This window comes from Penicillium paradoxum, assembly GCF_028828445.1.
Source record: "Penicillium paradoxum strain IBT 22861 chromosome Unknown utg000002l_segment0_segment0, whole genome shotgun sequence".
In the NCBI taxonomy this organism is placed as follows: Eukaryota; Fungi; Ascomycota; class Eurotiomycetes; order Eurotiales; family Aspergillaceae; genus Penicillium; species Penicillium paradoxum.
The window spans coordinates 409,103-436,025 of NW_026643180.1; the positions used below are offsets into that span (position 1 = coordinate 409,103).

Genomic DNA, 26,923 nt, shown 5'->3' on the forward strand with positions numbered 1-26,923 from the left:
CAACGTATCGACAGCGCGATCGCCCTGCAATCACTATCACAGAGCGATCAGCCAACATCCAACATCTCCAATACGGAGTGCTCCATAGTTCCTCAACAAAGCAAACCGCCCCCTAGCCCCCTTTTCCCGCCCCCTCCCATCTCGACCCAGGCCAGCGGTAACATGGATCTAGAAACCAATCCCCAAATCCACGTTGCATTAGCATTGTACTCCGTATCCCGTACTCCGTACTCGAACAAAGAAATCGACCGGAGTCTAGTCCGCACCCGAGCTCTAGATCCAAAACCGGACTCGGCCAGGTGCATTCCATGGGACACATTCCTCTTTTTTGCGGGTTTGTGGGGACTTTGCTGACGCTGGATCTACGGAGTACGTATACGGAGTAAGCTTGTGGGAATTCCCGATTGGCGTGTCCTAGGACTCTCTGGACTGCCTCTCAGCCCGGGTTCATGGGGGCGGGACGAGCGATCGCTGATTCGTGCCTGCGATGTCCGGTGGCTGTTGGGCGATAGAGTCAGAGAATCCGGCAAGTAAGGTGGGTTTTCTATAAAAAAAAAAGCAAAGGTATCTCTGTTCCGAGTCGAGACATGTTACAATGTACGGAGTATGGAGTACTCCACAGCACGGGATCAAGAGATGCTTAGGTATCTTGGACTCCGAACTGCAAACATACGTTGCAAACAGTACATGGTGAAAGGCGAATTGCCACGAAACCCCCCGTGGCAAAAGAATCCGCGCAAACAAGGCATTTATTCTCCGACGGCCGTGCTGATTGGTGGCATGGATCTGTTCCCAAAGCAATCATGATGTCGAGATGTGTTTATCTGGTGGATCCCGCCACCTGCAGGGCAACCGGGTTGTCTGCCTTAGCTGAGAGGCGAGAGAAGGCGAAGCTATCAACTCTGGACTATGGATGGGTATGATTGGCACCGGGAGTACGTAGGCTTAGGGAGGCTATGTCCAGGTGGTGTGGCGTAGGTAATCATACTCTGTATATGTACTTCGTCGACGAATACTCCGTACGTAGTAACAGTACTACATCCGTTCTACGTGGATGAGCAGATTGGGTAGCCAGCGATCCCAGGCGTTCACGCTCTTGATGTTTGCATGCAAGTGCGAATGTACGACATTGGCGAGAGTGACATATGGACGGAGTACGTACTCCCTTATTGTAGCGGTGTAGACCCGAAACCGGCCACGCAGCTGGCAATCCAGTGTCCACAACGCGAAAAGCAAAAATCCAATGCGCGAAACCTGGCCTTGAGGACCGCTGCATTGCCAATCCTGGGGTACAGCAAGGCAAGGCACGGCAACGGACTAGGACAACGTCCAAATCACATATGGCACAGATCATATCTCTCACGCCGGATAACCGATTCCGGGGACACATTCACATAGTCTTACATGGAACTAGTCGCTATTGTACGGAGTGCAGTGTGCAGACAAAGCGTTCGGGTCGTGAGAACCGAGCTCGAATGTGATGGATCGGAGAGGGGGGCCGTTGGCTATCAGGTGATTGGACTCGGAGCGTGCAGGGTCGATCTGAAGGCCTTTTAGGGGAGATTATTGATTCTGGGTGCAGTTGGTGCTCACCGCAATAGTACCAGTAGAGTCCCAGAGCGGTTTCCTTGAACACATACCTCTTTTTTGCCCAGAGACCGGATATCAGACTCGCCCTTGCCTCTCTGTATGACGCAAGTGGGGAGATATCCGGAACAAAGAGGTGAGATTGCAGGCCACTTTTGACAGGGTGATTCTTGCCTCCGGGCTGTGTACTTGGTACATGACTACGGAGTACGGACTGAAGAGATGGATTTTTTGCTTTTTTTCGTTTTTTTTTTTCTTTTTTTTCCCTTTTGGGTAGAGAGCCAGAACGGCCAGAGATAATTAAGACATAAAATAAAATAGAAGTAAATAAAATAGAAGTAAATAAAATAAAATAAAATATAAAACAACACACCAGGCAGAGAATAGGAGAGAACAAAGGAACGACCAATAATAACGGGATCACCCGTATGGAAGTCCCAGATGGTCAAGGTACATTAGCGCCAGGAGAAGCACAAGGTGAATGGCCCGTGCAGAACTAGTCAGGGAAGCGCCTCAGCTTTGGAGATTCTCGAAATGGTTGGCCACCGCAACCCTCCATCATCGCCTCACTCTTTGCCGTCTAGACCCGAGGAAGTGGATCAAGAGCAAAGAACGGTGTGCCCCCTCAACCAGACCGAAACCGTCCGGCTTCCACATCCTCCATTCCCCAGCCGGGTCTCATGGGGAACTTGAGAAGAAGACAAGAGTCCAGGCAGAAACACCGTTGGGAACAGGATACGTGGGCATTGCCACACTAGGCCGAGAAGAGACCATCCCAATAGGGGACTCTGCAGTGTCCAGTCGATCGTTCTCCACCAATCATCGGTTGTGGCGGCTGCAGGAATGTTGGCGCCCGTGGGTCTGATTGGCCTAACCAGGGCTCGGGCATGCACACCGCTTCGTACATCGGACACATGGCTGATTTATTTCTGATTTCTGATTTCTAATTTCTGATTTTCAGCTTTATTTCTGGAAATGGGATTGGAGGTTATCGGTACTTGGGGAGTACACGCATCATCGATTGGATATGGGGGGCCACCTTCGATCCTTTCCCGTTTGGGGTTTAATTTAATTGTAGCGTCCTGGGGCCCCTGGGATTCTGGTCAACCACGAGGCCACCTGATCTTCTATATTAATCCTCTATACTTCTCTTTCCCTTCTCTTCTGTGCGTTGTGGTTCTGCTTCTGTTTCTCGGGTGACTCGTACAACACTTTCCTTCTCTCGGATCAAACGGACTTAGATCAGACCAACTTGAAACTCCCTTGGATTGGAATGGCCGCCTTTTGAATATCCTGGATTTAGGCTGAGAATCTCCCTGGAATAGACTTGTTATCGCCCTTCCCTTCTCTTTCCTCGTCTTCTCCGGGGATATATTGGATCTCTTGCTCTCTCTACAACCCACTTCCAAGGACAATGTATCCGGCCATGCTCCCCACGCCGCCACCATCCCCTGGTCCCCGCTGCTATGCTCCCGAGGACCGTCTTGGACTCATCTTGGCCGACCGGCTGGAGCTGACCCAAGTCCTGGGCGTCGGAGCCTATGGCGTCGTCTACACTGCTCGCGACATCAACACCCATGAGGTCTTTGCCGTGAAGGTCCTCAACAAGAATGGTCTGGATGCCCGCCAACTCAAGTTCCAGCAGCGCGAGATTAGTCTCCACCATATGGCCAGCCAGCACCCTAACGTGGTTTCCCTCAATACCATCATGGAATCCGTGGATTGTACTTACGTCGTCATGGAATATTGCCCGGAAGGAGACCTGTTCTCAAACATCACCGATAAGGGAAACTTTGTCGGTAATGACTTCTTGGCCAAGAGTGTATTCCTCCAGATCTTAGACGCTGTACAATATTGCCATTCCATTGGAATCTACCACCGCGATCTCAAGCCCGAGAATGTCCTCGTGACCGACCAGGGAATGACCGTCAAGCTGGCCGACTTTGGCCTCGCCACCAGGGATTACTTCACTTCCGACTTCGGATGTGGTTCGACCTTCTATATGTCGCCTGGTAAGCCCTCTCCCAAATAAACACTCTCCCTATTGACCGTGAGACTAATCTGACATCGGTGTTTTTTTTAAAGAATGTCAACAAGCCAACCCTCGGCCGTTGTCTTGCTACATGTCCGCTGCCAACGACGTCTGGAGTCTGGGCGTGATTCTCGTCAATCTAACCTGCGGTCGCAATCCATGGAAACGCGCTTCGATCGAAGATTCCACATTCCAGGCCTATCTCAAGGATCCCTTCTTCCTGAAGACCATTCTGCCTCTCTCCACCGACATGGTTAGTATCCTGAGCCGAGTCTTCGAGCTCGACCCAAGTAAGCGGATCACTATCCCTGAGCTGCGCCAGCTCATTCTGGAGTGCCCCCGCTTCACGGAGAATCCCATGGTTCAAGCCCCCTGGGTGCCGGAGCAGATCGCCTACATTCCCCAGCCCCAGATGCCAATGTTCATGCCCATGGAGCCCCTGCATGCTCAGCCCTCTGCCTCGTCGTTGGCCTCCTCGCAATACTCGGCCTTCTCCTCTGCTGCGTCCGACGGTTCGGCCATCACCGAGGATTACTCGGATCTGAACAACATGTCGCCCGCAGTCTCGGAGCAGGTCCCGGATTGCAAGGTATACCCCTCTGTCTGCGCGGAGCCCTTCTTCCCCGCGGATTCCTTTGCCTACGGCTACCACTACCCGATGCCACGGTTTGAGGTCCCCGTCTGAATGCGCGCCTCGATGGGATTTCCATTTAACGCAGCTGCATGACTTGACGACCTTTTTGCCCCCCCATCACTTGTCTTTGATCGCACCCTCTTCCAAAGAGCTATATTCTTTTCGGTCCCTTGCTTTCTCTCTTGGGAGAAAGCTTTACTTTCCAAGCTGCCCGACCAACAAAAGTCGATCGCGTTGATCCTGATCCACCGGACCCGGCCAGCTATCTTTTTCCTTTTGGACATAATCTTTTTTTGCCATCTCTTTTCCCATTGGACGACGTTTCCCTGGCTTCGCGACTGTGTTCTTCCCGGGATTCTTTTCGGACCACAGTCGGCCATTTTTCAACTTGCGAATCTCCCTTTCTATTGTTTTAATATGTTCCACACATACCCGGAGGATTTTTTTTTACGTTTCCATTTGTTTCAGGCGTGATCATACACTGGGAAACCATGATTTGAAGAAAAGCCCCTGGGCGGGCTGAATGAAATACGGGGGAATTTGTGATTTTCTGATATTTGGCGTTGGACTTCAAAGTTTGGCGTTCACGACTATGTGGTTTATTTTCTCTGTTCATCTTTTGGGAAAGGCCTTTTGTTTACGATCTATGGGAGGTGATCTCGGCTACTATTTCATGTGCATAGACTTTTCTCTTTTTTTTTTCGCATTGGGACATTTGAGACTCCCTTTTCATTGATTCTTACGATATGATACCTCGGTGTGGCAGATGCCAGAATACTTCACAATCTACACCACTGCATTTCTCCTAACCTCTGGTATTGTTTCTTTTTTTGTTTCCCTTTGGTTTCTGCCTACTAACCCCAATCTCACTTGCATGCAAACCCTTGTAAGTCCAACGTCTGGAAAACCTACAGTGTCGCGCAACGTCCGACAAACGGCCGAGACTCGATCGCGCATCGGTGATTCGCGCACGAGGACCGTGCCTATCGTGAAACCGCCAGAGTCAGACGCAACCGATCTATTCCGACTCAGCGGGCGACGGCACGAAGTAGACAGGTGAGTCGTCACTAACCCCTAAGTAGTCATCAGACATCCCCTCCGTACACTCCCCATACATATCACAATATAAAGCAAAAAGATCAACAATCCAAGAAAATATCCCATTCCTAATCCCAAGTAAACAACCCTGAACCTACATATTCCGGCCCCCAGTAACCCGAATCGTCTCCCCATTGACATACGAAAACCACGGCGACGCAACCCCCAAAATCGACCTCGCCGCCTCCTCCGGACTAGCAGGCCGACCCAACGGAATCCCAGGATAAGCCTCCGCCTCCTCCACAGACCCCGTCTTCGCCGCCAGCTGCTTCCCAGGAATCCCCAACGCAACCCTCGTCCCATCCGGCGTGGTCACGAACGCGCCAGCCTCCTTCGCCGCCGTCAGCCGCGTCGTGACAAACCCAAACGCAATAGTATTCGACCGCACGCCGAACGCAGGACCCCATTCCTTCGCGATCGTGCGGGTCAACCCAACAACACCGGCTTTGGCAACGGCGTAGTTGACCTGCCCGCTGTGTTTTTCCTAGCGTTAGCGTGGCTGCAGGAGTGGGGACGGATCGGGCACGTACGCATTGCCGTGGATACCGCTCGTGCTGCTGATGTTGATGATTACGCGCGGCTCTTGGTCTTTTACGCGGAAGTAAGGGCTTGCTTCGCGGACCAGTAGGAACGGCCCTGTGTTGTGTACGGCCAGCATGGTTTCCCATTGTTTGTCGGTTGTCTGGGACTGTGTGAGTATCGTGGAGAATAGGTATTCTGTAGAGTATATGTATCTTTGTCTATTTCGGCTTACCTTGTGGATCACGCCGTCCCAGGTGAACCCGGCGTTGTTGACGATGATGTGGATCTTGCCGTTGCCGAATTCAGCGGTTTTCTGGACTAGTTCGGTGATGTAGGTTTTGTCGACGATGTCGCCGACGACGGCCAGGGCGCGGCCTGGTTTGGCGGCGTTGATTGCGTCGGCGACGGCGTGCGCTTTTTCTGTTTCGGGTTTGTTAGTGTTGGTAGATTGTTAGGGCTGGGGGTTGGCGTACTGGTGTCGATGTCGGCGACTACGACTTTTGCGCCTTCGTTTGCGAAGAGACGTGCTGCTTCGGCGCCGATGCCTTGGCCTGCGCCGGTGATGATGGCTACTTGGCCGGCGAGACAGCCGGCGGGGTAGGTGAGGTGCTCATTGAGCTGGGTGAGACGGTCGGAGGGAGGCATTTTGGAGGGATTTGCAATTCGTCGATTGGATTTATCAGAGCTGGGAGGGTTGGTTGTGAAGGGGGAAGTCTTATACAACGATATGCCTCTCGGCGATGTGACTGCCGAGGCCCAGTTGCGGACCGAGACTGTGGGGTAGAAAATGGGGGAGGATTACTTATTTTAGAATAAGTTAGTTCTGGTATATAGGCAATATGGTCTTTTCAAATTGCGTGTTTCTGTTTGTGAATATAGCCGATCTGCGTTTACTGTCCAGCTTGTGTGTTCAGCTCCACCCTCGCTTGCTCTACGGCCCCTTCATAGCATACAGTAGTAGCGACAGAAAACAGTTGACCTCCCGTACATGGGGTATGATATTTTCAAAGAGACTCGTCATGCATGGCGCGTCCAGATCCACAGATACACTCGCCCCATGAAGTTGATTGTAGGAATGCCGAGACGGTAGCTTCGTAGCCTGCGATGATGGGGAGCAGGCCTTCGCTTCTGGGTGTACCGCCCAGAATATCGGTATCCAAGTCTGGGAGGATCCCAACATGCTCTGAAGGAATCCAGTGCTGGCCGGTATGGTCCTCTGAGAGTTTTGACGCCGATGGACCTTCCTGGTCGCCCGGTTTGGGGATCTGGATATCGGCAGCACTAGCGGTGCTTTTCAGAGCCACCAATACAACCCTGCACTGTAAAAGCAGTCCTCGGAGTAAGAAATTCCGTATCTGTCTGTTTTCCTCGTGGCAGATCTCATAGTAACCGTAGCGGATGTCGACGCCGTGTTCTGGGCGCGGTGCACGGGACGTCTCTCGCGAAACCCAGTACTCGAAGAGCTGGAGGGTCAGGTTGAGCACCGAGATAGTCAGCAGTAGATTTGTGCTGTCCTTGGCACACTTCGTACACTGCAGGAACATCTGACAGGCACAGAATGTGCATTTGATCGTCTGCAGACTATGGTCGAGTCGCAGGGGCATGGAGCCGGCGAGCAGATGATTCAGCCGATTCATGTGGAACAGCTGCATATCTACGCACTCGCACGAGGAGAGCGGATACGGCGAAGTCACGGAGCCTGCTAGCGACGGACTGGCCATTGTGTCGCCCAGTTCGCCGGACAGGAATGTCGGGGTCACCGGGGTGTGTGGGTAGCCCAGACCAGCTGGGAGAGCAGGACATGGGTCCACGAGATCAGTGAATGGTGAGGTTTCAACTGTCGTCAGTTGCCCTGGACAGACGGAGGATTCCAGGGTTGCTGTGTTTCCGAAGCTTCGGGGACTTTCCCAAAAGCCCGGTTGATTTGATATCAAACATACCTAAACAGCGGAGACTTATTAGAAATACGCCGAGATATCTAGATGCGAAGGAGGGACACTGACATCGTCGTCAATTGTTGGGTCGGGAATATGACTGTAGTTATTTCCCAGCGCCTCCATGTCAGCCACTGGAGCCACTGGAGCCACGAGCCGACTACTGCGGAAACCTCGCATCGGTGGCTTTTCTTCTTGCAATTGGCCCAGCTTGCGGAGGGTGGCTCGGTTCTTGCTGCCTTTTGGTTTACCAGAGCGATTGGCGAATCCGTATTGGCACTGTAGGCCGTGACGCAGGCAACGAGTACAAACACTCTTGCCTGATAGGTTGCATTTCACCTTGGATTGTCTGCAATTTTCACAGGCAGTTCGGAGCTTAGGTGTATCTCCACCGGCATATGGACTGCCATTGGACTCTGCAAGCATTGCCTGTTTGGTTGCCGGGTGTGTATGGTGGGAGAGAGTTGGGGGGAAAGACAAAAGAAGCTAGTGTGCTCTCTCCCAATACGATATAACACTACCAATAGCTCAGGGTTTCGGTGATATATGGACGTCAATGGAAAGGAAAGAAAGGAAAAAGAAAAGAAACAGGGAAATTAGACATAGAAATTCAGGGTGAGCAATACAATGATACCGTACACGTCCAATGAGGCAGACGCTCCATGATCCTCCCCCCACACGCCCTGGTTATATATATAAACAAGCTCAAGCTTCAGAAAGAAGCAAATGTCACTCTGGCATTCAAATCTAGTACCGGCGACAGCCGCATACAGAGGTCAGCCGCTGTGAAACCCCAGTTCCATCTGATCCACCGCGCATGGGAGACCAACTGGCACCGCTGGGACGAGGTCAAAAAGAAGCATCTTCCCTTCGGAATCCACCCGTCTGACCTATCTTCATTTGGCAAGAGAAAAGTTGGGTTCTGCTTCACAGCCCGCCCTATTTTTGCACACTTTCCATGGTAGGAGAATACAGGGTCTCTCAGAGAAACCGGCTAGGGGTCCTTTTGTTTAAAAAGTCGTCACACCCTGATGCAACATCGTAAACGCCAATTTCGGGGTTAAGTTTCTGAGTTCTTGAAGAACTTGAAGAACCTTTTGCTAACAAGGGCTGTCGGTCTCTGGTGCCGCTAGGGCCCTGTTCTCTTTCGCCAATGAGAGACAAGAACAATCCCCTCGAATGGACAGTGCTGGTCACCATGTGAAATGGAAGCAAAAAGAAAAAGGACCATTTCTTATCGGCTGACCGGGCCCAGTCCCTGCAAGGGAATTGGCCGCTCACCGCTTCATTTCATTCGTCATTGTTGCACATACTGATTCGAGTCATCGTCAGCAGGCGGACCTTTGAACCCTTGAGAGATTGTTGAACATAAGTCGCGCCACGTACGCTACGACGTGAACATTTCATTTCCATGCTACCTCTAAAAAGAATTGCCATGAGCATGTTGTCCAACCTCGAACTTGTGCTGCGCCAGACCCGGACTCAGCCTCGTGGAATCTGACAGGTCTCGGCAACCCCGCTGTGCCGATAATCGAATGCCTTCAATAACCCTGTCAGATGCGCTACCGCTGCGCAGACCACCAGCACGTGGAAGATTTGATGCGAACTCCCCACGATGTCGAATTTTCCGGGCATGAGTCGTTCAGGTACTCGGGCTGCGTAGATTCCGGCTCCAAGAATATACAGGAAGCCCTGCAAAAGAAGCCAGTCCAGACCGATCTGCTGCCGCATCTGGTCAATTCCGAAGAGGAGAGCCCCATGGAGTACGGGGATAACGGCAGACAGACCCATCCCGACAAACATGCCAGCGCGGAATGGACGCCAGCGCGGCGTGCGGAACCGGGGAGAAGCGGACACAATCACACAGCCTAGCCCAATGGTACAGATCATGGTCCAATACCTGTGCTGAAGATCGGGTACACAATAAAATCCGTAGAAGACGCTGGGTACAAAGCTCCCCACAATGAGACCCACGATGCCGATATAGTCGAGGGCATTTCCAATGCGTGCAACCACAGGCGAATGATTTGATATGGTGTGATAGGTTGCAGACATGCCAAGACAGAATGCAGCCCCCGCGAAGAAACAGGCAAAAGCGAGGATATCAGAATCGGCTGCGGCTTGATACCGCGGAGAAAGCAAATGATAGAGCCCATATGCGGCGGGGGCAGCAACCAGAGCTGGCAAGAGGTGGGTGTAGATGTTCACGGTCTCATTGTGAACGTAACCCAGGGATTGAAATGAACCTAAAAACGAGGACGAGGCGGGCCGATATCCCGTATGGATGTGGTGGTTGTCGCGTTGCCAATGAGGTAGATCGTCCCAATGCAATAGTCGTTTTACTAAGTTGTGAGCCTCCTCCCCGACAGCCGTTATCCCTGCAGGCTTACTATCGGTCGACAGTTTCTCTTCAATAGGGCGGCGCTGGCGAGGCATAATCACATGTGATATGCAAGTATGGGCAACGAGGTACAAGGTTGTGAAATTGACCAACAACAGAACATGTAAGACAAGTCAGCAGATAAAATCCTGATCAATTAGAGCAAATGAAAAGAAAAAGCAAGGGAAATCCACAATAAATATAGGAAAATATAGAAAAATAAAAGGAGAAACCGGCCGTTGGGCAGTTGGGGGAACCAGGGTAATCGCCGCGTTGGGACAACCTCGGAACAAACAAGACAAACGTCATATCACCTGCGCTTCAACGACTTTATATGTCAACACACATGTCAATGCACATGTCAACACATGTCGGCAAAGATGAGCCGCTTGCGCCCAGTATCTGACTCGTTGGAGAATGTTGGGTTTGTGTCAAAAGGAGATCGGAAGTGCGTTCGAGATGGGAAATACTGCGTGCCAACGCTGATTTCTACAGGTTGTTGAATCATAAGATCCAGACGGAATACTTCGACAGAATCGTCGACCGATACATGCGCTTTTGCGCCCATCATTCTAAAGATCTCGATGCAGCGTTAGCTTCCCTTCCAACAAGTCCCTCAAACGATGCGACTTCCAATCCGCCCGCTTCCCGGTCGCCTTTGAGATTGAACCCCGCACAGAAGGACATCCCGCCACCATCGACAGAGCTATCCACACTCCTTCTCTCCCTACGCAAACTGCGCGAGGCCGTCCTAGCAACAGCCGCAACCACACCGGCAGAATTCTCACAACGGGTTCATGTTTTCTCCATTCGCTTGTCCATTCTCGCGCATCACCCGCCGTCATATTTCCCCTCTTTGCGATACCTTCTAGATAGACTGCATTCCACATCCCACCCACTACCTGACTCCGAAGCCCAGGAACTGGTCTCATACTTGATTCTCGATTATGCCTGCCGACAAGGCGATATGCTCGCGGCCTATGAGCTGCGCGCCCGGGCGCGGAAAGAGCACTCCTTTCAATCCCAGACCGTCGATAAGGTTTTAGCTGCCTTGATGCACGATAACTGGGTGCTGTTCTGGCAATTACACAACAGCGTGGATTCACACATGCGTGCAGTGATGAATTGGGCTGCGGACCGAGTCCGCAGGCACGCGCTCAAGGCCGTGGGCAGTTCTTATCTTAGTGTGCATATTAGCTGGATTTTGGGCGGTTGTACAGGCGATGAACAGAGTTGGACATGGGAGAAATTGGTTGAGAAAGAGAAACTTCGTTGGGACCGGGAAGGCGATAAAATCATCATCAAACGGCCGAGGCAGAGCCCTCCTACCAAGGCGCAGCCGAGCGTGTCGAGTGCATGAGCATGTGTCCGGCTAGACTTTGGTTTTCTGGAACAAAGCATTCAGTGGAGTTGGTTCATTGCATGGCGTTGGTTGGAAAAACGTCGTATCATTGACAGACGGGTATTATTCATGGAGTATTAATTATGATTTTTTAGACCATGCACAGACAGATTGAATCCAAAGCCGCCAGGGCAAGATGATTTTCAATTTGAGTATTATAACTTCAAGTCTGAAATTGGCCGATCTAAATTGGTCTGTCCGGTGACAGGATGTTTCGATATTGTTTCAGCCAGCTGCCCCTTCATGTGAGGTGCCTTGTCGGAACAAAGCTCATAGACCGTCGACAGATTGAAAATCAAACTACCGAACGAGTGGTTAGATGAAACTTGGCTCTCCAGGAGCTGACGAGCCTAGGATCAAACAGTCAGTCAACGGGTTCGATAAAGCCTTCAAACAAATGTTTGAACAGAGAGGAGTAGGGGGAGCGATCAGGTACCTCGTCCAGTTTTCCAGTGTACAGCAGACAGACAGCCACATTTTGAGCTACCAGAGCCCCGTCTGCCCTTGTTCGATCTTCTAGCAGAATGCGCCACTCAGCCACTGCATCGGAATAGCGACCATCTGACATGCTTATGAGAGGCTTCAATAAAGCAGCCTCTTTTGATTCATTGGTATCACCAAAGACTTGGCTTGCTGCGTCCAGATCACCAATGCGCAAAAGCAAAAGTGCTTTCCTCAATTTTGTCATGTCTGTCTCTGGCCCAGACACGCGAAGATTTTCGAGTGATCGCCTCGCTGTATCGAAATCGCCCATCTCGATGAGGGCATTTACACTTCTGACTCCAAGATCTGCCAATCTCTGCCTCCATAACTCTCGTTCAGCTTCGGTAGCTTCTTTTCTCATGATCTCTCGACGTGCTTCGAGCCCAATTTCGTACAGACCCCCAATGCTTCTGCGGGAATCACCAAAGCCAATACTCTGTAGTCTCACCGCCAATACGCGGAGCGGCCAAGGGACAATATGACGAGGATCTTGGGCATCAGCAGTTTCATGGCCAGGGTCTTCATCGTTATTGGTCCCAGTGGATTCAAGCTTGCGATCGATATAATAGAATACCGAGCTCAGATCTTCCAGCGCTTTCGATTCCTGTGCTGCGAGAACTGTATTGCCCGACAGCTCTAGACAGGCGAGGCGCGTGTAGAACAGCGAGAAGATGATTTTGACATCCGTCGGAGCTACTAAAGACGAGGTCAAGATGGAAGCAGAGAAATGTGCTGCGATGAGGAATCGACCCTCCGCTAGTAGCTTTTCGAGGATGCTCAGAGAAGCCGATAGAGGTTCGCCTAGGTTGAGTATGAGGAATTCGGATCGTAATGGCGGAGGGATCTCAAGATGAGAGAGTGTATGGAAAACATTGTGCCGGAGAAGAAATGAAAGGTCTTTCCCTTGAGCTTCGGGTAGATTGTCTGGCGCAAGCGGATCTAACTCGTAAAATGATGCCCCAGAAAAGGTGTCGTTGGCAGCAAGCATTGATGTGTGTTTGATAGGCGAGGTGGGGAATCCAGAGAAGGCGAGAGGACTACATCGTGTGAGACAGTGAATTTAGAGGTGGACATCAAGGCACAATGCTCACTCGTCTGATGCATCTAAAGGATTCCTCGTCGAGCTGCGGGGCCGAGAAGCTGCACAGGCAATCAATCAATAACAAAGCTAGTAGGGATAATGGAGTGGGCGCTTACACCTGGAGATATTCCGATGATGCTTGGACAACACTGGCTCCATCTCAATAACCTTGAAGTATTCCCGATATCAATCTTGGTATAGAAGTGTCCAATCGTGGAGTATATTCCGATTGAAGTCGAGCCAAACACCCGATAAGCGCTATCGGATTCTGCCAGGGCGGTGGATACCGGATCTGGCAACTTGGCCGCGATCTGGCGTTGCCGAATGCAACAAGCTTAGAGCCATACGTTCCCTACCTTTTCTTTTCTTTCTTATTTTACATGATCATCGCTTTAATCTTTCACCGCTCTCTACTTTATTAATTGATTTACGGCTTTGCAAAATGGGCGCGACCAAGAACAAGTACTCGGTCATCCTTCCCACCTACAATGAGCGGAGGAACCTCCCTATCATCATCTGGTTGATCCAGAGGACCTTCAACGAGGAGTATGCGCTGATAAAACCATTGAATGGGAGATCTCAGGACTGACATACGTTTTTTCACTCGTAGGAAGCTGGATTGGGAGATTATTGTCGTTGACGACGGATCCCCTGACGGCACACTCGAGATCGCGAAGCAGCTCCAGACGCTCTATGGCGCCGAACACATCATTCTCAAGCCCCGCGAGGGCAAGCTCGGTCTGGGAACCGCTTATGTCCACGGCCTGAAATATGTCACCGGCAACTACGTTATCATCATGGACGCTGACTTCAGCCACCACCCCAAGTTCATCCCCGAGATGATTCGCATCCAAGAAGAGACCGATGCTGACATTGTCACTGGAACCCGATACGCGAACCGCGGTGATATTAAGGGCGGTGTCTACGGCTGGGATTTGTTCCGCAAGTTCACCTCGCGCACTGCCAACCTGATCGCGGACGTCATGCTGATGCCCGGTGTGAGTGACTTGACTGGTAGCTTCCGTCTCTACAAGAAGTCAGTGCTGGAGAAGGTCATCCTGAACACCGAGAGTAAGGGTTACAGTTTCCAGATGGAGATGATGGTCCGTGCCAAAGCAATGGGTTACAAGGTGTCCGAGTGCCCGATTACCTTCGTGGATCGTCTCTATGGCGAGAGCAAGCTTGGTGGATCTGAGATTGTCGAGTACCTCAAGGGTGTATTGAACTTGTGGCTGAAGGTCTAAGTTGGGCCTCCCCATTGGGGGATTGGTACCCCGATAGTTCCATTCATTTTTGCCTCAAGTCCAACATGGTCTCATGCTTGGATTGCCTACTGCCCGTGCTGTGATATACCCCTTTCTGACCTCTGTTATTCCAAATCCGTGCACTTCTGGGTGGTGTTTGAATGACCTTTTTATTGTCGATATAAATTCAATGTCCTCTTGTCTTCTGAATTCTGGATTTTTTATTTCCATGCCTCGACACCATCAAGGCTCAACACTTAGAGCGTTTGGAGATACCGTAGAACTCGATCAATAAGGTCTTTTTGACCTGCATCATGGACGTTGTGACTGGCTCCAGGGATGACGCCGCTATTTTCCGCATCCCACTTGGCACCTCCGGCCTCAGTAGCCTGCTGCCACCTCTGCAACAGTTTTTCTTTGTCCACCCAATGCGGACAATACTCATCTTCACCAGAGTACAAGATTAGTAGCTTGGATTTGATCATGCCCTGAGTGCCCACCATTCCGAATGTCTCTTTCAATCGTTTCTCACTCAAGTCGGAGCTAAACAGATCATCATCAGATGGGTTCTCAGGGCTCTCTGGGCTGACCAAGCTTAGGAACCTCCGGGCACTGAGAGGCGTATCGGGCGGATAAGAAAGCTTTGCAGTCAAGTTCATGGGAAGGATCGAGTCATTCTTATCTTCTGTGTATGGTTGCTCCTTCGCAAAGCGTACGAGCTGATCGTACACCTTCTTCAGCTCATCGGGCTCCGAAGAGGAATCGATAATCGCCTGCAATCCCTCTCTATCTGAGGCAGGTGCTTGTAGAATGGCACCATCAAGCTCAGGGCGAACTATGTATTGAAGGCCTCCTCCGAACTCCTTGTGCGGCACAGGGTTGGGCGAGTAAAGGTAGTGGAGCACATCCTGGCTTCCGGTCGAGTGACCCATGATCGCGATCTTTCCAGAACTCGTGGGTGCACCAGGCTGACGTGATGCCTTGAGATCGCGAATGAAGCGCACACATTGCCCGAGTTCTTCGACATCGCGATCGAGGCTTCCGACTCCCCATCCGCCGTAGGATGAGGAGAGCAAAACAGAAAAGACCGACCATTCGGTTTTTTCTACAGCTTCGGCCAACTTGGCCACATAGGGAACAGTGCAGAATCCATCTGTGAGCCCACCCACGAAGATGAGGGTGTTTATCTTGTTGATACCCTGTGTTGGTGGGGTGAACTCAAACGCTACAAGTTTGGGAGCCTGCGGGTGTTAGCTTGACACGATGGAGGGTGGGCATCTTCTGTACATATTCGTGGAGGACACCTCCATACGACGATCCGCGACTTGAGTTTGAGGACATGATATAAGCGTGGTAGTTGTGGGGGAGACGAGATGTCAAGTGCGAATAACGAAAGATGGGCGATCACCAAACAGTTGACGTAGCCGTTTTGCAGGGGTGGGGCCTTGCTACACCTAGGAGCCTATATCGATGTGCTCTCTGATCTCAAGGAGTGAACTTGAGTATAGTGTCTCTGATTTCTAGACGATTCTACACTTACTCTCTGACATACAGTGGCATATACTACACGTTTTAAGCCTGGCCATTTTCAGGCTGAGCAGTCGCCAAGAATGATCCTCGTGAATCAGTGCTATCACCTCGTATACTTGATATTTAAGGTCAACTATTCTGCTAAGCAAAACGTGACGCCCCATTGATTTTCAATACCATGAATTCGATCATACGAACATGTCCGTCTATACCAACAAGAAAACTGCCTATCACAAGATGTCGATACATTGCAACGAGAAGATCGCGAGTCGATCAAACAATGTGCCTTTCAGACGAGAGCACCCTAGGATATGCCAAACATGGTTGTGAAGCATGCTACTCTTGGGACTTTCTGCTTGGCTACCCTCAATGTCGACGTGAAGCCTCTGCCATAGAATCTCTCTTTCATCGGCGTGGGGTTCGCGTGATTGCCCTCGAGCGCCCTGGTTTCGGCATCTCGATCGTCTATTCAGGCCAGCGCATCATGGACTGGCCTGCAGATTTCTAGGCGCTGACTCGACCCCCAGCCTATCTCGTTTCGCAATTATGAGCGGTTCTGGAGGTGAACTGTATGCGTAAGCATATGGGCGTAGGCTCCCTGAGCCCTCAAGACACGATGTCCGTAGTCAGCATAATCGCTGGAGCTGGGCTACGAAGCTCATTGGACTCCGTGGTATGGATGCTTAGAACTGGGCTGAATACACCAAAGGAACCCAACGGCTTCTGAGCTGAGATCCGGGAAAAAGGACCAGGACCAATATACTGGCCCGATTGAAGAACGGACAGCTGGATTCATTCGTCTTTTACTTGAACCTTTTGCACAGGGTGCTGGTCCTGCTGCATATGAGGTGCAGCTATTATCGTAAGACTGGGGGATTGATTTGGCGACATTACATACAAAACCCTACATAACGTATCTGGCATGCGGGGATGGGCACTGCTATACTTCATTGCTTTAGGTCAAAGTGCATTGAGTCTCTGCTGTCTTGTTGCGATGATACTATTCCATGTACAGTTTCTCCCTTTCATGAACTATTGGTATATCATATCTGCTTGTAGACAGATGTGAACCATCATGCCGTAACGTCTAACCCGCAGAGTTGTTGCATTGACGGAGTAATAGGTAGTTCTGGAGCTCAGACTAGATCACGATGCCATTCCAATATGTAGAAATACCAATCTCTGCGTTGGTTTACTGCTGTTAGACCTTGGATAACTGCTAAGGCTTGGCCCCGGGGTGTGTAGCACGTGAGGTCACCAAGCCTCCGACTTAGGAAGGTGGTATACGCATAGTTGGACATGCTACTCTGACTGCATCAAGATATATAGAGTTTGAGTGCAATCTTTTGTGTGCATTGTGGTGCGATGGAATGCCTTCGATATTCAGATGGCTGTAGTCACATTAAGAAGGGATTTTGGCCATGGACGTACCTCGGTATAATGTACATGTAGGTAGCATGGACTGTTGGGTAACTTCAACGTCGTATAAATAGCTAAAATGCCCAAGATGGCTCAATCCATTCTACAGTAAAGAAAGAGGCGATCTCACTTCATTTTGTCTAGTAAATTGAAGATAGACTAAGGTGTAGGTACAGGTAGTTCGTTGAGCTATAGACACCTCAAATATCGGGCGTCAACGCTAGGCCAATTTAGAACTAGCTCCACCACCCTTGACAGTCGTGTATTGCTGAAGCTTCACACTTCTCTACTCGCCAATTCAAATACTGGATCTCTTGATACACGAAGTCATAACTAACCGACTCAGAAAAAAAACTCGAATTACCAAACTCTGTACAAGCAAGCAAGCTTGGTGCATGCAGACTACTGTTGTGGTTGGCCGTCATTGAGACGCGACTTAAAACAAGCAATATGCCTTCCGGCCGCAGATCTGGGCGCTTCAAAGGCCCCAGGGCGGTGTACATTGATGATCCATTTCAAGTAGCTGGGATTAATGATGACGAAGACCCCAACCTTCCCAAGGGTCCTTCCAAGGGGAAAGAGAAGCGCACCAAATCAGATTTATCTTCAGATGATGAATTTGTTGCAGGCTCTGGCGAAGATGCAGAAGAGGCCGACTCTGAAGTTGACGATGAAGATGAAGCAGAAGAAGACTCAGAAGAGGCTCCGGGCTCAGAAGCCGAAGCGTTTGACGCCGATGAAATGGAGATTGACACTACTGGCGAGACGCCTAGGAAGGGCCGTTCAGGGTCTCAACAACGCGATCCACATGCCAGGAAGCGAAGAGCCGATGGAACCATTGTGCCATCCGCGGATGAAACCCACATTCGTGGGATAATTGAACCTAAAGATCATCTGTCAAAAGCTACCTATTACACTCTCACATTCGGCTCCGACGATCGAGATCTGATGGCAGCCATCCACTTCCGTATGCGCTGGAACAAGGCCATAGATGTGGTGTTTCCTTCTCGCTGTACACTGGAAGGGACCGAAAAGAAACCTTCATACCTGTACGGATCCACATTTGGCGTTCACCCAGATCATTGTGCGGAAGAAAAAACTCGGGGTTGGGACTGGTATTACGACCGGGACATTGGTGGAAAGTTCCGAAAAAGCCAACACATTGAGGCGATTGAAGAGCCATTGGTACGCCAGAACTACCTGCCTCAACCAGATAAGCGAAAACATGACGTTTTACTGGGACCGCATGATAACCAGCAACTCTTCGAGCTTGGATATCATGAGTCTTTTGACTTTGGAACAGTCTGGGACGAAAGAAGCTCAAAAGCAAGCCGACCACCAACTGGACCCAAGAAAATTCGGGAAGGCTGGATAATAAACATCGGTCACAGAGTACTTAGCATGGCTTGGGCTCCTAACCAGGATGGCATAACTCAATATCTTGCTGTAGTCGCCCCAATCACAGAAAAACAGAAGGCACACTTCAATTCGAAAGAAAATGGATTCTCCACACCGTTTCAACCCTCTCAGCCTTACCCCAGCGCTCTGCAGATTTGGGAGATTAAAGGCAAAAAAAGCGAGACTCCAACCATGACACTTGATATGGACTTTAAACCTCGGCTGCGACAAGTTTGGTGTGCCGACTGGGGGGATCTGAGACGCATGTCCTGGTGTGCCATGCCTCGGGCCAAGCGTGAGGAGGATGAAGAGGAAGTGACAAAATCCATTGGATTACTCGCAACAGTCTGGGGGGACGGGAAGGTGAGAGTGTTGGATATCAAAACACGTCGTGGGTCACAAGAAACGGAATTCTGTAAGTGTCACTTTTGAGGTATCTCAATCACTTCCGCTAACGCGCAAGATATAGTCAAGATCCAATCGCCTGCCTTTGAAGCAAAACCTCCGAACACAGTCTGCACATGTGTGGTTTGGCTATCACCCAGTGATTTGGCAGTAGGCTGCGGTAATGGGTTCGTGGCTATTTGGAACATCAATTCTTCGACAGATTCAGACCCTCTGCCTTTCTTCTACCGACCTATTCACGCCACATACGTACTCAATATCACATCGGCGTACCCGTCCCACGCTCAAATTCTTATCACCGTAGCAATGGATGGCGAAACACGAATGTTTTCCATCATCGATGCCGCCAGTGAGTTGACCTCGACGGTCCGCATGCGAGCAGCCTCTTCCCACATCAGTTATTCCCCCATCTGCCAGTCTGTCATCGCCGGAGATGAAAATGAATTCGCTCGCATCATTCCAATCCGAAGATTTTTCAGCACCACCACCATTGCGAGGCTCAACAGCAACATCTCGGCCATGGCCCCATCAAGTGTCCATCATCCTTGTGCCCTGTTTGGTAGTACCTCAGGTGAAGTCGCAGGAACCAATCCTTTCCGACGCGTGGTTTACAACAAGGAGCAAATATGGCAGCAGATGTGGTTTACGCATGAATGGGTATCAAGCTCCAAGACAGATACTGTCGGCACCAGTCGATTTTATGATGGATACCGAGCAGAGACCCAAAAACTGGCAAAATACAAGATGTCCGAAACCAAACCCATCGTGGGAATGGGGACCTCGACGATCTACGAAGAGGGTACGCACGTCACGGCCCTTGGGTGGAACCCGAATTACCAGTGTGCCGCGTGGGCCTCTGCTGCACTGGGACATGGGTTGGTGAGAGTGGAGGATCTAGCCCTTTAATATCCTGCCACCGCGGCAATCAAGGCGGCAGTGTTGATTAATCGTGGGATTTACTGACTATGACTTGTCGATCACAGTCAGTTGCAGTCATTCAAGCATCATACATGATCTATGAAAAGCAACTAGGCGACAGTGAAACGAGATGTGCTGTATTAGTGGTGTCAGAGTGGAACCTCTAGCATCCCCAGCCACACTGATTGCTTACTCATGTCGCCCTGGAAACCCCACCGCAACGGCGTGGTTGGCAGATACGCCATGTGGGTCGTTCTAGATTTAGCTTTAGCCAATCAACTTCGATATTAGCCAATTAAAAATAAATTAAAACCATGAAGACCACGGCTGGGTTGCCCTAGGCCCAGCCACCGTAGATCCCAGCCGCCTATTTTTGGCCCAATTGAAGCACACGATGTTTTGATGGTAGATTTCCTTCTTTCAACTTTTAAACTCGAACTTGAATCTGTGGTTCTCCTCCATTCTCAGCTCCCCATCCTCTATCCATACTGCTCTCTCTACACTATCCATATCTCCATTGTTTACATTTGCATCTTTCAACTTCAAGCGACTTTTCTTTCCTTTCCAACTACCACACATCATAATGCATTTCTCCTCGGCTGTCCTTCTTACTCTCTCCTCCATCGGTGTGACTTATGCGGCACCTTTCGCCAACCCTGAACCGTTCGCCAATCCCGAGGATGACGCTCTCGTTCGCCGCGCAACTTATTCCGTGGTCAATGCGGATGGAGGAACCTCTTCCACCTCGGCTACTCCTGAAATTGATACTGTTTATCAAACCTCGACAGTGACTGCTCCAGGTGCTGACCCAGTGCCCGTCACTGTGACCGTGACCGCCACTCCTACAAGCAGCGTAGCTTGCTCCACTCCTACAAGCAGCGTGGCTTGCTCCTCCACTCCTGTGGCTAGCTCTACCCCGTGCTTGGACTCTTCTTCGAGCTCTACTTCTTTCTTCCGCCGGGGCTTGAGGGCCGCTGGCCAGCCTGCTCTCCTTGCTCGCGAGTATTTGAATCCTTCTTCTGCTTCAGCATACGCCAGCGAGTATCCCGCTGCCTCTGCGGCTGAGTCTGTTTATGCTCGCCAGTGGCCTACCTCCTCTGCAGCTGCATCCGTTTATGCTCGTGGCTCGTACCCATCTGCTTTCAGTGTTGGCACATCATCTGCGGCCGCGTCTGTTTCTGCTACTCCACTCGCCGCTCGTGGCTGGTACGCTTCTGCCTCTGGTAGCTCTTCAGTTGGCACCCCCTCTGCCTCAGCAACTCCTCTCGTGGCTCGCGGGGTCAACAACTGGTACTCTTCCGCTTCCGCCTCCCCCTCTTCTTCCAGCCGGAGCGCCTCGGTCTCTGCCGCTCCCATTGTTGCTCGTGACTGGTCTGCCCCTCCCTCCGGCACCCCCTCCAGCTCGGCTGTGCCTACTTCGGTTGCTCCTCTGGCTGCCCGCGGCCAATACGGCTGGTACTCTGTCGCTCCCAGTGCTTCCTCCGTTGCCACCTCTTCTGCTTCCTCCGCCCTTGTGGCTCGTCAATTCGGCAGCTGGGCCTTCTCCAGCGTCTCCTCGCCTGTCTCCAGCACCGTCGCTGCCTCGGCCACCCCTGCAGCCCACTAAGACAGACAACATGAGACAAGCTATTTCGCTTCTTGCAAAGAAGCCACGAACACGGTTTTCCATGAACTGATGAAATATTTGATCTACGGATCGATACGATTGCACAGACGAAAGATTGATTGAGGCCATTCCTTGAACAGGGATCGGTTTGTGAATGATTTGATTTGTCCCCACGGTTTTGGGGATGCATATTTGACGGGCGTTTTTATCGGGTGCGAGTTTACGAAACTACGATTCATCGTTTGTATTCTACTCTTTGTGAATATGGGATTGGTTTCGCGTTGGCCTACATAGACTGGATTTGAATATTTGATAGGCCCTAGGTTTACATAAAATGGTTGCACGATGCACTGAGAATGAATAGTGAGATGAAATGAAAGTTTTTACGGGGAAAAGTTATATTGCGAAGCATACATAAAATATACAAGAATGCCTAGTGGCCCTTCTTCGTAAGCAAGTAGGGGGACCCTCGAGTCTCTCGATGTATGGGCAACTGACCACCGGGCCTTATCTACTTCTCATAGGAACGGCATATTTCACATACCAACCTTCAAAGATAAAAGCTTTGGCTGAATTAGTGTGCAGCTCGTCTATATCAGGGGTAAGCCAAGTGTTCCAGGTATTCCCGAAGGAATGTTATCGAAGGCGAATGTTTCGAGGCATAAATTTCGGTCCCCAGGGGCTTATACTTTGAGTTGCTTTTGCGGACTAGACTTGAAAGGGATCTCTCTTGCTCGCGATAATATCGCAGCCCCATTAAGGAGTTCACGCTTGAGATCTAAATTATATATATGGATTATACAAAAGCACGATCTATAAAAACGAGGTTCCATCCGGTGTAACCAGTGGCGTGTGTTGAGCCACGCTGGCCGATCGATCTAACTACATCTTAATACTCCGTGCAATGTTCCTTGAAGGGGGTAGATCTGATAAAGGCGCTAAGACAGGTCCAAATTCTGGAGAAATGAGACAATGCTACATACGGGTATCAGGTTAAGCCCGATTCGGAAAGGGGGCCTGCTTAGTCACACGTGTGCCTGGCGGTGCCACGGGCTGCGCGGTCGTTGCCCCGAGAGACGCGTCCGTAAACAGTCACTTCGTCCATCCGCTCTTCAACCTTGTACACCTTGTGACCTCCAAGGGTCTTTTTAGTTGTGGTTTTCTTTTCTTCAACTGGGTTATTGTTTTTATTCTATTTTCTCCATTGTACTCGTGATTTTGACAAAATTCAATTGCATGCGCAAAGGCTGGCCAAGCCTCAACGTCAATAACAATGCCTGGGACACTGGCAGACGGACCCTCGGTGTCCATGTCTTGTATGTGGTGCTACATTGAATCCTTATTACATGTACTGACCACGATACCAGTTGCCAACAATTTTTGGGGTAAAGAAGATGCAGGACTCCAACCAATGCTGGACCGCGTCCATGCTTCAAAAATCACAAACGACGAGCTGAGGGTTTTCTATAGCAGTATGTGGCATGCACGTGCCCGCAGCAATCCCAAGTACTAATTTGTCACAGTCCGGGCTTCTATCGAAGACGAATACTCGCGCAAGCTGTTGGCGCTATGTCGCAAGTCACTGGGATCAAGTGAGATAGGATCACTTCGAGGGTCGCTCGATGTGGTTCGCGGTGAGACCGAAGCGATCGCCAAAGCACATTCAGCTATTGCAGGACAAATGAAGACTGAATTGGAAGAGCCACTTGCCGCTTTTGCTAGTGGTATGAAGGAACGACGAAAGATCATTCAACAGTGTATTGAGCGCCTGCACAAGACGAAAATGCAACAGACACAGGTTGTCAACAAAGTGAGTAATGGTGTTGAGTAGTGAGGAATACACACTAACTTCGCAGACACGCGATCGTTATGAACAGGACTGTCTCCGTATTAAAGGATATCTCGCACAAGGGCACATGGTCATGGGCCAGGAAGAGCGCAAGAATAAGGCCAAGCTGGAGAAGACTCAAATCCAGCTAGCATCAAACAGTGCGGAGTATGAAGCCGCTATTAAAACACTCGAAGAGACTACCGGGCGCTGGAACAAGGAATGGAAGTCAGCGTGCGACAAATTCCAAGATTTGGAAGAGGAGCGTTTGGATTTCACCAAAAGCAGTCTATGGACTTATGCGAATATCGCATCAACTGTTTGCGTTAGCGATGATGCTGTATGTCTAGCCGATCCATACTCCAGCTGCGATACTAACTTAAGATATAGTCATGCGAGAAGGTCCGTCTCTCTTTGGAGAACTGTGAGGTGGAGAAGGACATCATCTTTTTCATCAAGGAGCGAGGAACTGGACAGGAAATTCCGGACCCTCCCCGATTCATCAACTTTTGCAAGGACGACGACTCGAGCTCAGAGATAGACGAAGCAGAGGGTTATTCAGTGGCACAATTCCAACGCACTATGAACCCTGCATTCCGCACATCATCTCCTCAGCCCTCGACATTCGATTCTCATCACGACCCACAGTCAGATCTTGCAGCTCAAATGGGACATCCTGCTCCTCCTGTCAGCAATGCGCCGCCTCTTCAGCAACAGCCACCATTGCAGCAGCAGCAGCCCTTACAACAGCAGCCACAGTTCCAGCAACCACCACCCTTGCAACAGCAGCAGCAACACTTCTCGCAGCAGCCACCACCCTTGCAACAACAGCAGCAGCAGCAGCAGCAGCAGCAGCAGCAGCAGCAGCAGCAGCAGCAGCAGCAGCAATTCACGCAGCAGCCACCACCGCTCCAACGGCAGCAATTCCCCCCACAGCAGCAACAGCAGCAGCAATTCTCGCAACAGTCTTTCCCACAGTATCAGCCGCCTCTGCAGTCACAGCCTCAACAGCCTGCACCTCTGGACTTCCGCCGTGGCGGCGCGCCACCTCCAAACTATGATCCAGAACAGCATGGAGAGATCGGAGCTGTTCCCCACAACGCATATCCTACTGATGGTATGACCATGTTCTGTCGGGCGGGTCCCTCATCGGAAAGAAGTTCGGCAACTAGCGCATATCGACCATCTAGTCGCGATTCTCAAAGCGAAGTTTCGAACCCAACATCCATGTCTAGTGTTGAGGCAACTCCGACGAAGAAACCTCCCGTAAAGCCAATAAGCATCGCCCCGCAACCAATTTCCGGGGATGAAAAATCGCCGAAAAAGAAGAGTGCTTTCTTCAGCAACAGTCCCTTCCGTCGCAAGAGTCGTCATGACAAGGAACGGCCGGTCATCAATTCACAACAAGCCATTGCTCCTCAGCCGATTAGTTCCTCCAACTCAGCACCTCGTGGTGGCTGGGACTCCCCGACAAAGCAAATGAGCCCGACAAAGCAAACCAGCTCTCCCAAGCAAATCAGCTCTCCCAAGCAAGTGAGCCCGCCCAAAGCAAGTTAGCCAGCCGACGCAAGCTAGCCCGCCAAAACAGGTTATTCCGCCCAAGCAGATTAGTCTGCCGAACGAAGTTAGCCAGCCAACGCAAGTCAGCCCGCCGAAGCAAGTTAGCCCGCCGAAGCAAATTAGCCCGCCGAAGCAAATTAGCCCGCCGAAGCAAGTTAGCCGGCCAAAACAGGTCATTGCGCCCAAGCAAGTTAGTCCGCCTAAACAAACCAGTCCAGTCAGGCCTCCAGCAAGCCAGTCTGGTCGTGTCTCTGGCAGTCCAGAACCTGTTGATCCCAGAGCCAACTTCCAACTCAACGTTGGCAACAACGTCTTTGATGTTGCATCGCCAGAAAAAGGCTCGCCCAACAAGGGAGCGCAGCAAGCCCAGTCGCCCGAAGGTGAATTAGACCCCATCGCACGGGCTCTGGCGGACCTTAAGACAAGCGGCAAGCAATCGGCGACTAGGGTGTCGGCAGATAGATACCATGGTATCTCCACGCCCACCCCATCAGCACCTTCTTCTACCTATGGTGGCAGCAATTCTGGTGCTGCGGCTGGTGCTGCTGCTCCACCGCCAGCTTACAATGACCCCACAGTCAAGCGACTTGGAGCACCCCAGCCGGCTTTCACGGCAAAGCAAATGCACAAGACAACTCAGAAGTACACTGGTCAGACCCAAAATATGCTTCGGGGTCAAAACAACAGCATGGGGTCGAGACATAGCGGTCAAACCCAAGAAGCCCCCCGAGCCAGATCACCAGCACCAGCACCCAGACGGAGCGTCAGCCCCCAGGTTGCTTCTCCCCGCGTGGATACTCGAATGAGCCAGAACAGTGGCAGGGGTCCAAGCCCTAGTCCAAGTTCGTACCAGTCTAACAGCATGCGGAGTCGATATAGTCAAAGTCCCACTCCGCGTCGGACTCAAGACCCGCCCTACTCTCCAAACGATTTCGTTCGGCGACCCTCCCCTGCTATGAGCCATCGTGCAGTATCTCCGCAGCCCCAGTTCAGGCAGCAGGCTCGTCCTTCTAGTTCCGGTGGCATGGAGCTGCAGTTGTCAGGAAGTCATGACATGTACGGTTCTGTCAGTTCGGGTGGATATGCCAGCTCCGTTCGAGGAAGCAGTCGCCCTTCATCGACTTATGGAGACGGTCCACCCGTTGGGCGATCGAGGAGCCGCACTCTGGCTGTTGCAGACCCTGGACGCAAGTTCAGCCGTGATGGTCGTCCAATCTTGCACTTTGGTAAGTATTTATTTCCCACAGTCAATCGCTTGTCGGTATCTAACCTGATTCCAACCTTACAGCTCGTTCTATGTACACCTACAATGCCGCCATCCCTGAAGAGCTCGGATTCAGCAAGGGCGATGTCCTTTCTGTTCTTCGTCTGCAGGACGACGGATGGTGGGAAGCCGAAGTCACCAACTCCCGTGGCCGCCCTGGTCTCGTGCCCAGCAACTACTTGCAAATCATCTAATACCCTACTGACCTCACGACTCGCCACGACCTCCATCATGCTCGTCTTGAAGGAGATGTTCTTTCCCATGTTTTCACGTAGATACCATGCCTTTGTTCGATCTTTCCTGCACATTGACAATCTTCCCATTTTTTAACTCTATCTTCTATTTTTCTTTCATTCTCAACATGGTGAGACGGTCCTATCTGGACATCACTGAACAGCCTGTTCAAAGTCATTATTCTGTTCTTGCAGATGTTTTTGGAAACTTTAGCGTGTGCATTCTGGGAATCTCTTTTTGATCTTCTGCTTCCTGCGATTCGTTGAATTTTCTTTTACTTTTTCTCCATCTTCTATCTTCTCAGCAGAGACCTGCTCAAACGAAATTGTACTATGAGCAATCTCGGGCCATGGAGTATTTTTCG

General features: G+C 50.9%; 11 protein-coding genes across 11 annotated transcripts; 6 read left to right on the forward strand and 5 right to left on the reverse strand.

Moving 5' to 3' along the window:
- Nucleotides 1-3,001: 3,001 nt before the first annotated feature.
- N7457_000154 (serine/threonine-protein kinase) lies at nt 3,002-4,304 on the forward strand (the record flags this gene model as incomplete). The annotated part of the gene is made up of 2 exons (XM_057171222.1): nt 3,002-3,599; nt 3,673-4,304. 2 exons carry the CDS (start codon nt 3,002-3,004, stop codon nt 4,302-4,304), a joined length of 1,230 nt encoding a protein of 409 aa, XP_057035125.1.
- Nucleotides 4,305-5,445: 1,141 nt separating this feature from the next.
- N7457_000155 (SDR family NAD(P)-dependent oxidoreductase) lies at nt 5,446-6,518 on the reverse strand (the record flags this gene model as incomplete). The annotated part of the gene is made up of 4 exons (XM_057171223.1): nt 5,446-5,824; nt 5,882-6,039; nt 6,106-6,293; nt 6,347-6,518. The coding sequence occupies 4 exons, from the start codon at nt 6,516-6,518 to the stop codon at nt 5,446-5,448; spliced, it is 897 nt and encodes a 298-aa protein (XP_057035126.1).
- Nucleotides 6,519-6,877: 359 nt separating this feature from the next.
- N7457_000156 (Zn(II)2Cys6 transcription factor domain-containing protein) lies at nt 6,878-8,233 on the reverse strand (the record flags this gene model as incomplete). The annotated part of the gene is made up of 2 exons (XM_057171224.1): nt 6,878-7,813; nt 7,877-8,233. The coding sequence occupies 2 exons, from the start codon at nt 8,231-8,233 to the stop codon at nt 6,878-6,880; spliced, it is 1,293 nt and encodes a 430-aa protein (XP_057035127.1).
- Nucleotides 8,234-9,289: 1,056 nt separating this feature from the next.
- N7457_000157 (hemolysin III family protein) lies at nt 9,290-10,243 on the reverse strand (the record flags this gene model as incomplete). The annotated part of the gene is made up of 1 exon (XM_057171225.1): nt 9,290-10,243. The coding sequence occupies one exon, from the start codon at nt 10,241-10,243 to the stop codon at nt 9,290-9,292; it is 954 nt and encodes a 317-aa protein (XP_057035128.1).
- A 312-nt stretch (nt 10,244-10,555) lies between these two features.
- Nucleotides 10,556-11,547, forward strand: N7457_000158 (uncharacterized protein; the record flags this gene model as incomplete). The annotated part of the gene is made up of 2 exons (XM_057171226.1): nt 10,556-10,635; nt 10,683-11,547. The coding sequence occupies 2 exons, from the start codon at nt 10,556-10,558 to the stop codon at nt 11,545-11,547; spliced, it is 945 nt and encodes a 314-aa protein (XP_057035129.1).
- Nucleotides 11,548-11,744: 197 nt separating this feature from the next.
- Nucleotides 11,745-13,312, reverse strand: N7457_000159 (uncharacterized protein; the record flags this gene model as incomplete). Its single annotated transcript, XM_057171227.1, has 4 exons — nt 11,745-11,939; nt 12,026-13,109; nt 13,164-13,212; nt 13,270-13,312. The coding sequence occupies 4 exons, from the start codon at nt 13,310-13,312 to the stop codon at nt 11,745-11,747; spliced, it is 1,371 nt and encodes a 456-aa protein (XP_057035130.1).
- A 283-nt stretch (nt 13,313-13,595) lies between these two features.
- N7457_000160 (dolichyl-phosphate beta-D-mannosyltransferase) lies at nt 13,596-14,397 on the forward strand (the record flags this gene model as incomplete). Its single annotated transcript, XM_057171228.1, has 2 exons — nt 13,596-13,699; nt 13,764-14,397. The coding sequence occupies 2 exons, from the start codon at nt 13,596-13,598 to the stop codon at nt 14,395-14,397; spliced, it is 738 nt and encodes a 245-aa protein (XP_057035131.1).
- Nucleotides 14,398-14,654: 257 nt separating this feature from the next.
- N7457_000161 (uncharacterized protein) lies at nt 14,655-15,738 on the reverse strand (the record flags this gene model as incomplete). The annotated part of the gene is made up of 2 exons (XM_057171229.1): nt 14,655-15,638; nt 15,685-15,738. The coding sequence occupies 2 exons, from the start codon at nt 15,736-15,738 to the stop codon at nt 14,655-14,657; spliced, it is 1,038 nt and encodes a 345-aa protein (XP_057035132.1).
- A 2,058-nt stretch (nt 15,739-17,796) lies between these two features.
- N7457_000162 (transcription factor TFIIIC subunit TFC6) lies at nt 17,797-20,055 on the forward strand (the record flags this gene model as incomplete). The annotated part of the gene is made up of 2 exons (XM_057171230.1): nt 17,797-19,159; nt 19,214-20,055. 2 exons carry the CDS (start codon nt 17,797-17,799, stop codon nt 20,053-20,055), a joined length of 2,205 nt encoding a protein of 734 aa, XP_057035133.1.
- A 595-nt stretch (nt 20,056-20,650) lies between these two features.
- N7457_000163 (uncharacterized protein) lies at nt 20,651-21,673 on the forward strand (the record flags this gene model as incomplete). The annotated part of the gene is made up of 1 exon (XM_057171231.1): nt 20,651-21,673. The coding sequence occupies one exon, from the start codon at nt 20,651-20,653 to the stop codon at nt 21,671-21,673; it is 1,023 nt and encodes a 340-aa protein (XP_057035134.1).
- Nucleotides 21,674-23,084: 1,411 nt separating this feature from the next.
- On the forward strand, nt 23,085-26,519 carry N7457_000164 (formin-binding protein HOF1; the record flags this gene model as incomplete). Its single annotated transcript, XM_057171232.1, has 6 exons — nt 23,085-23,145; nt 23,197-23,483; nt 23,551-23,841; nt 23,892-25,034; nt 25,090-26,287; nt 26,350-26,519. The coding sequence occupies 6 exons, from the start codon at nt 23,085-23,087 to the stop codon at nt 26,517-26,519; spliced, it is 3,150 nt and encodes a 1,049-aa protein (XP_057035135.1).
- Nucleotides 26,520-26,923: the final 404 nt, after the last annotated feature.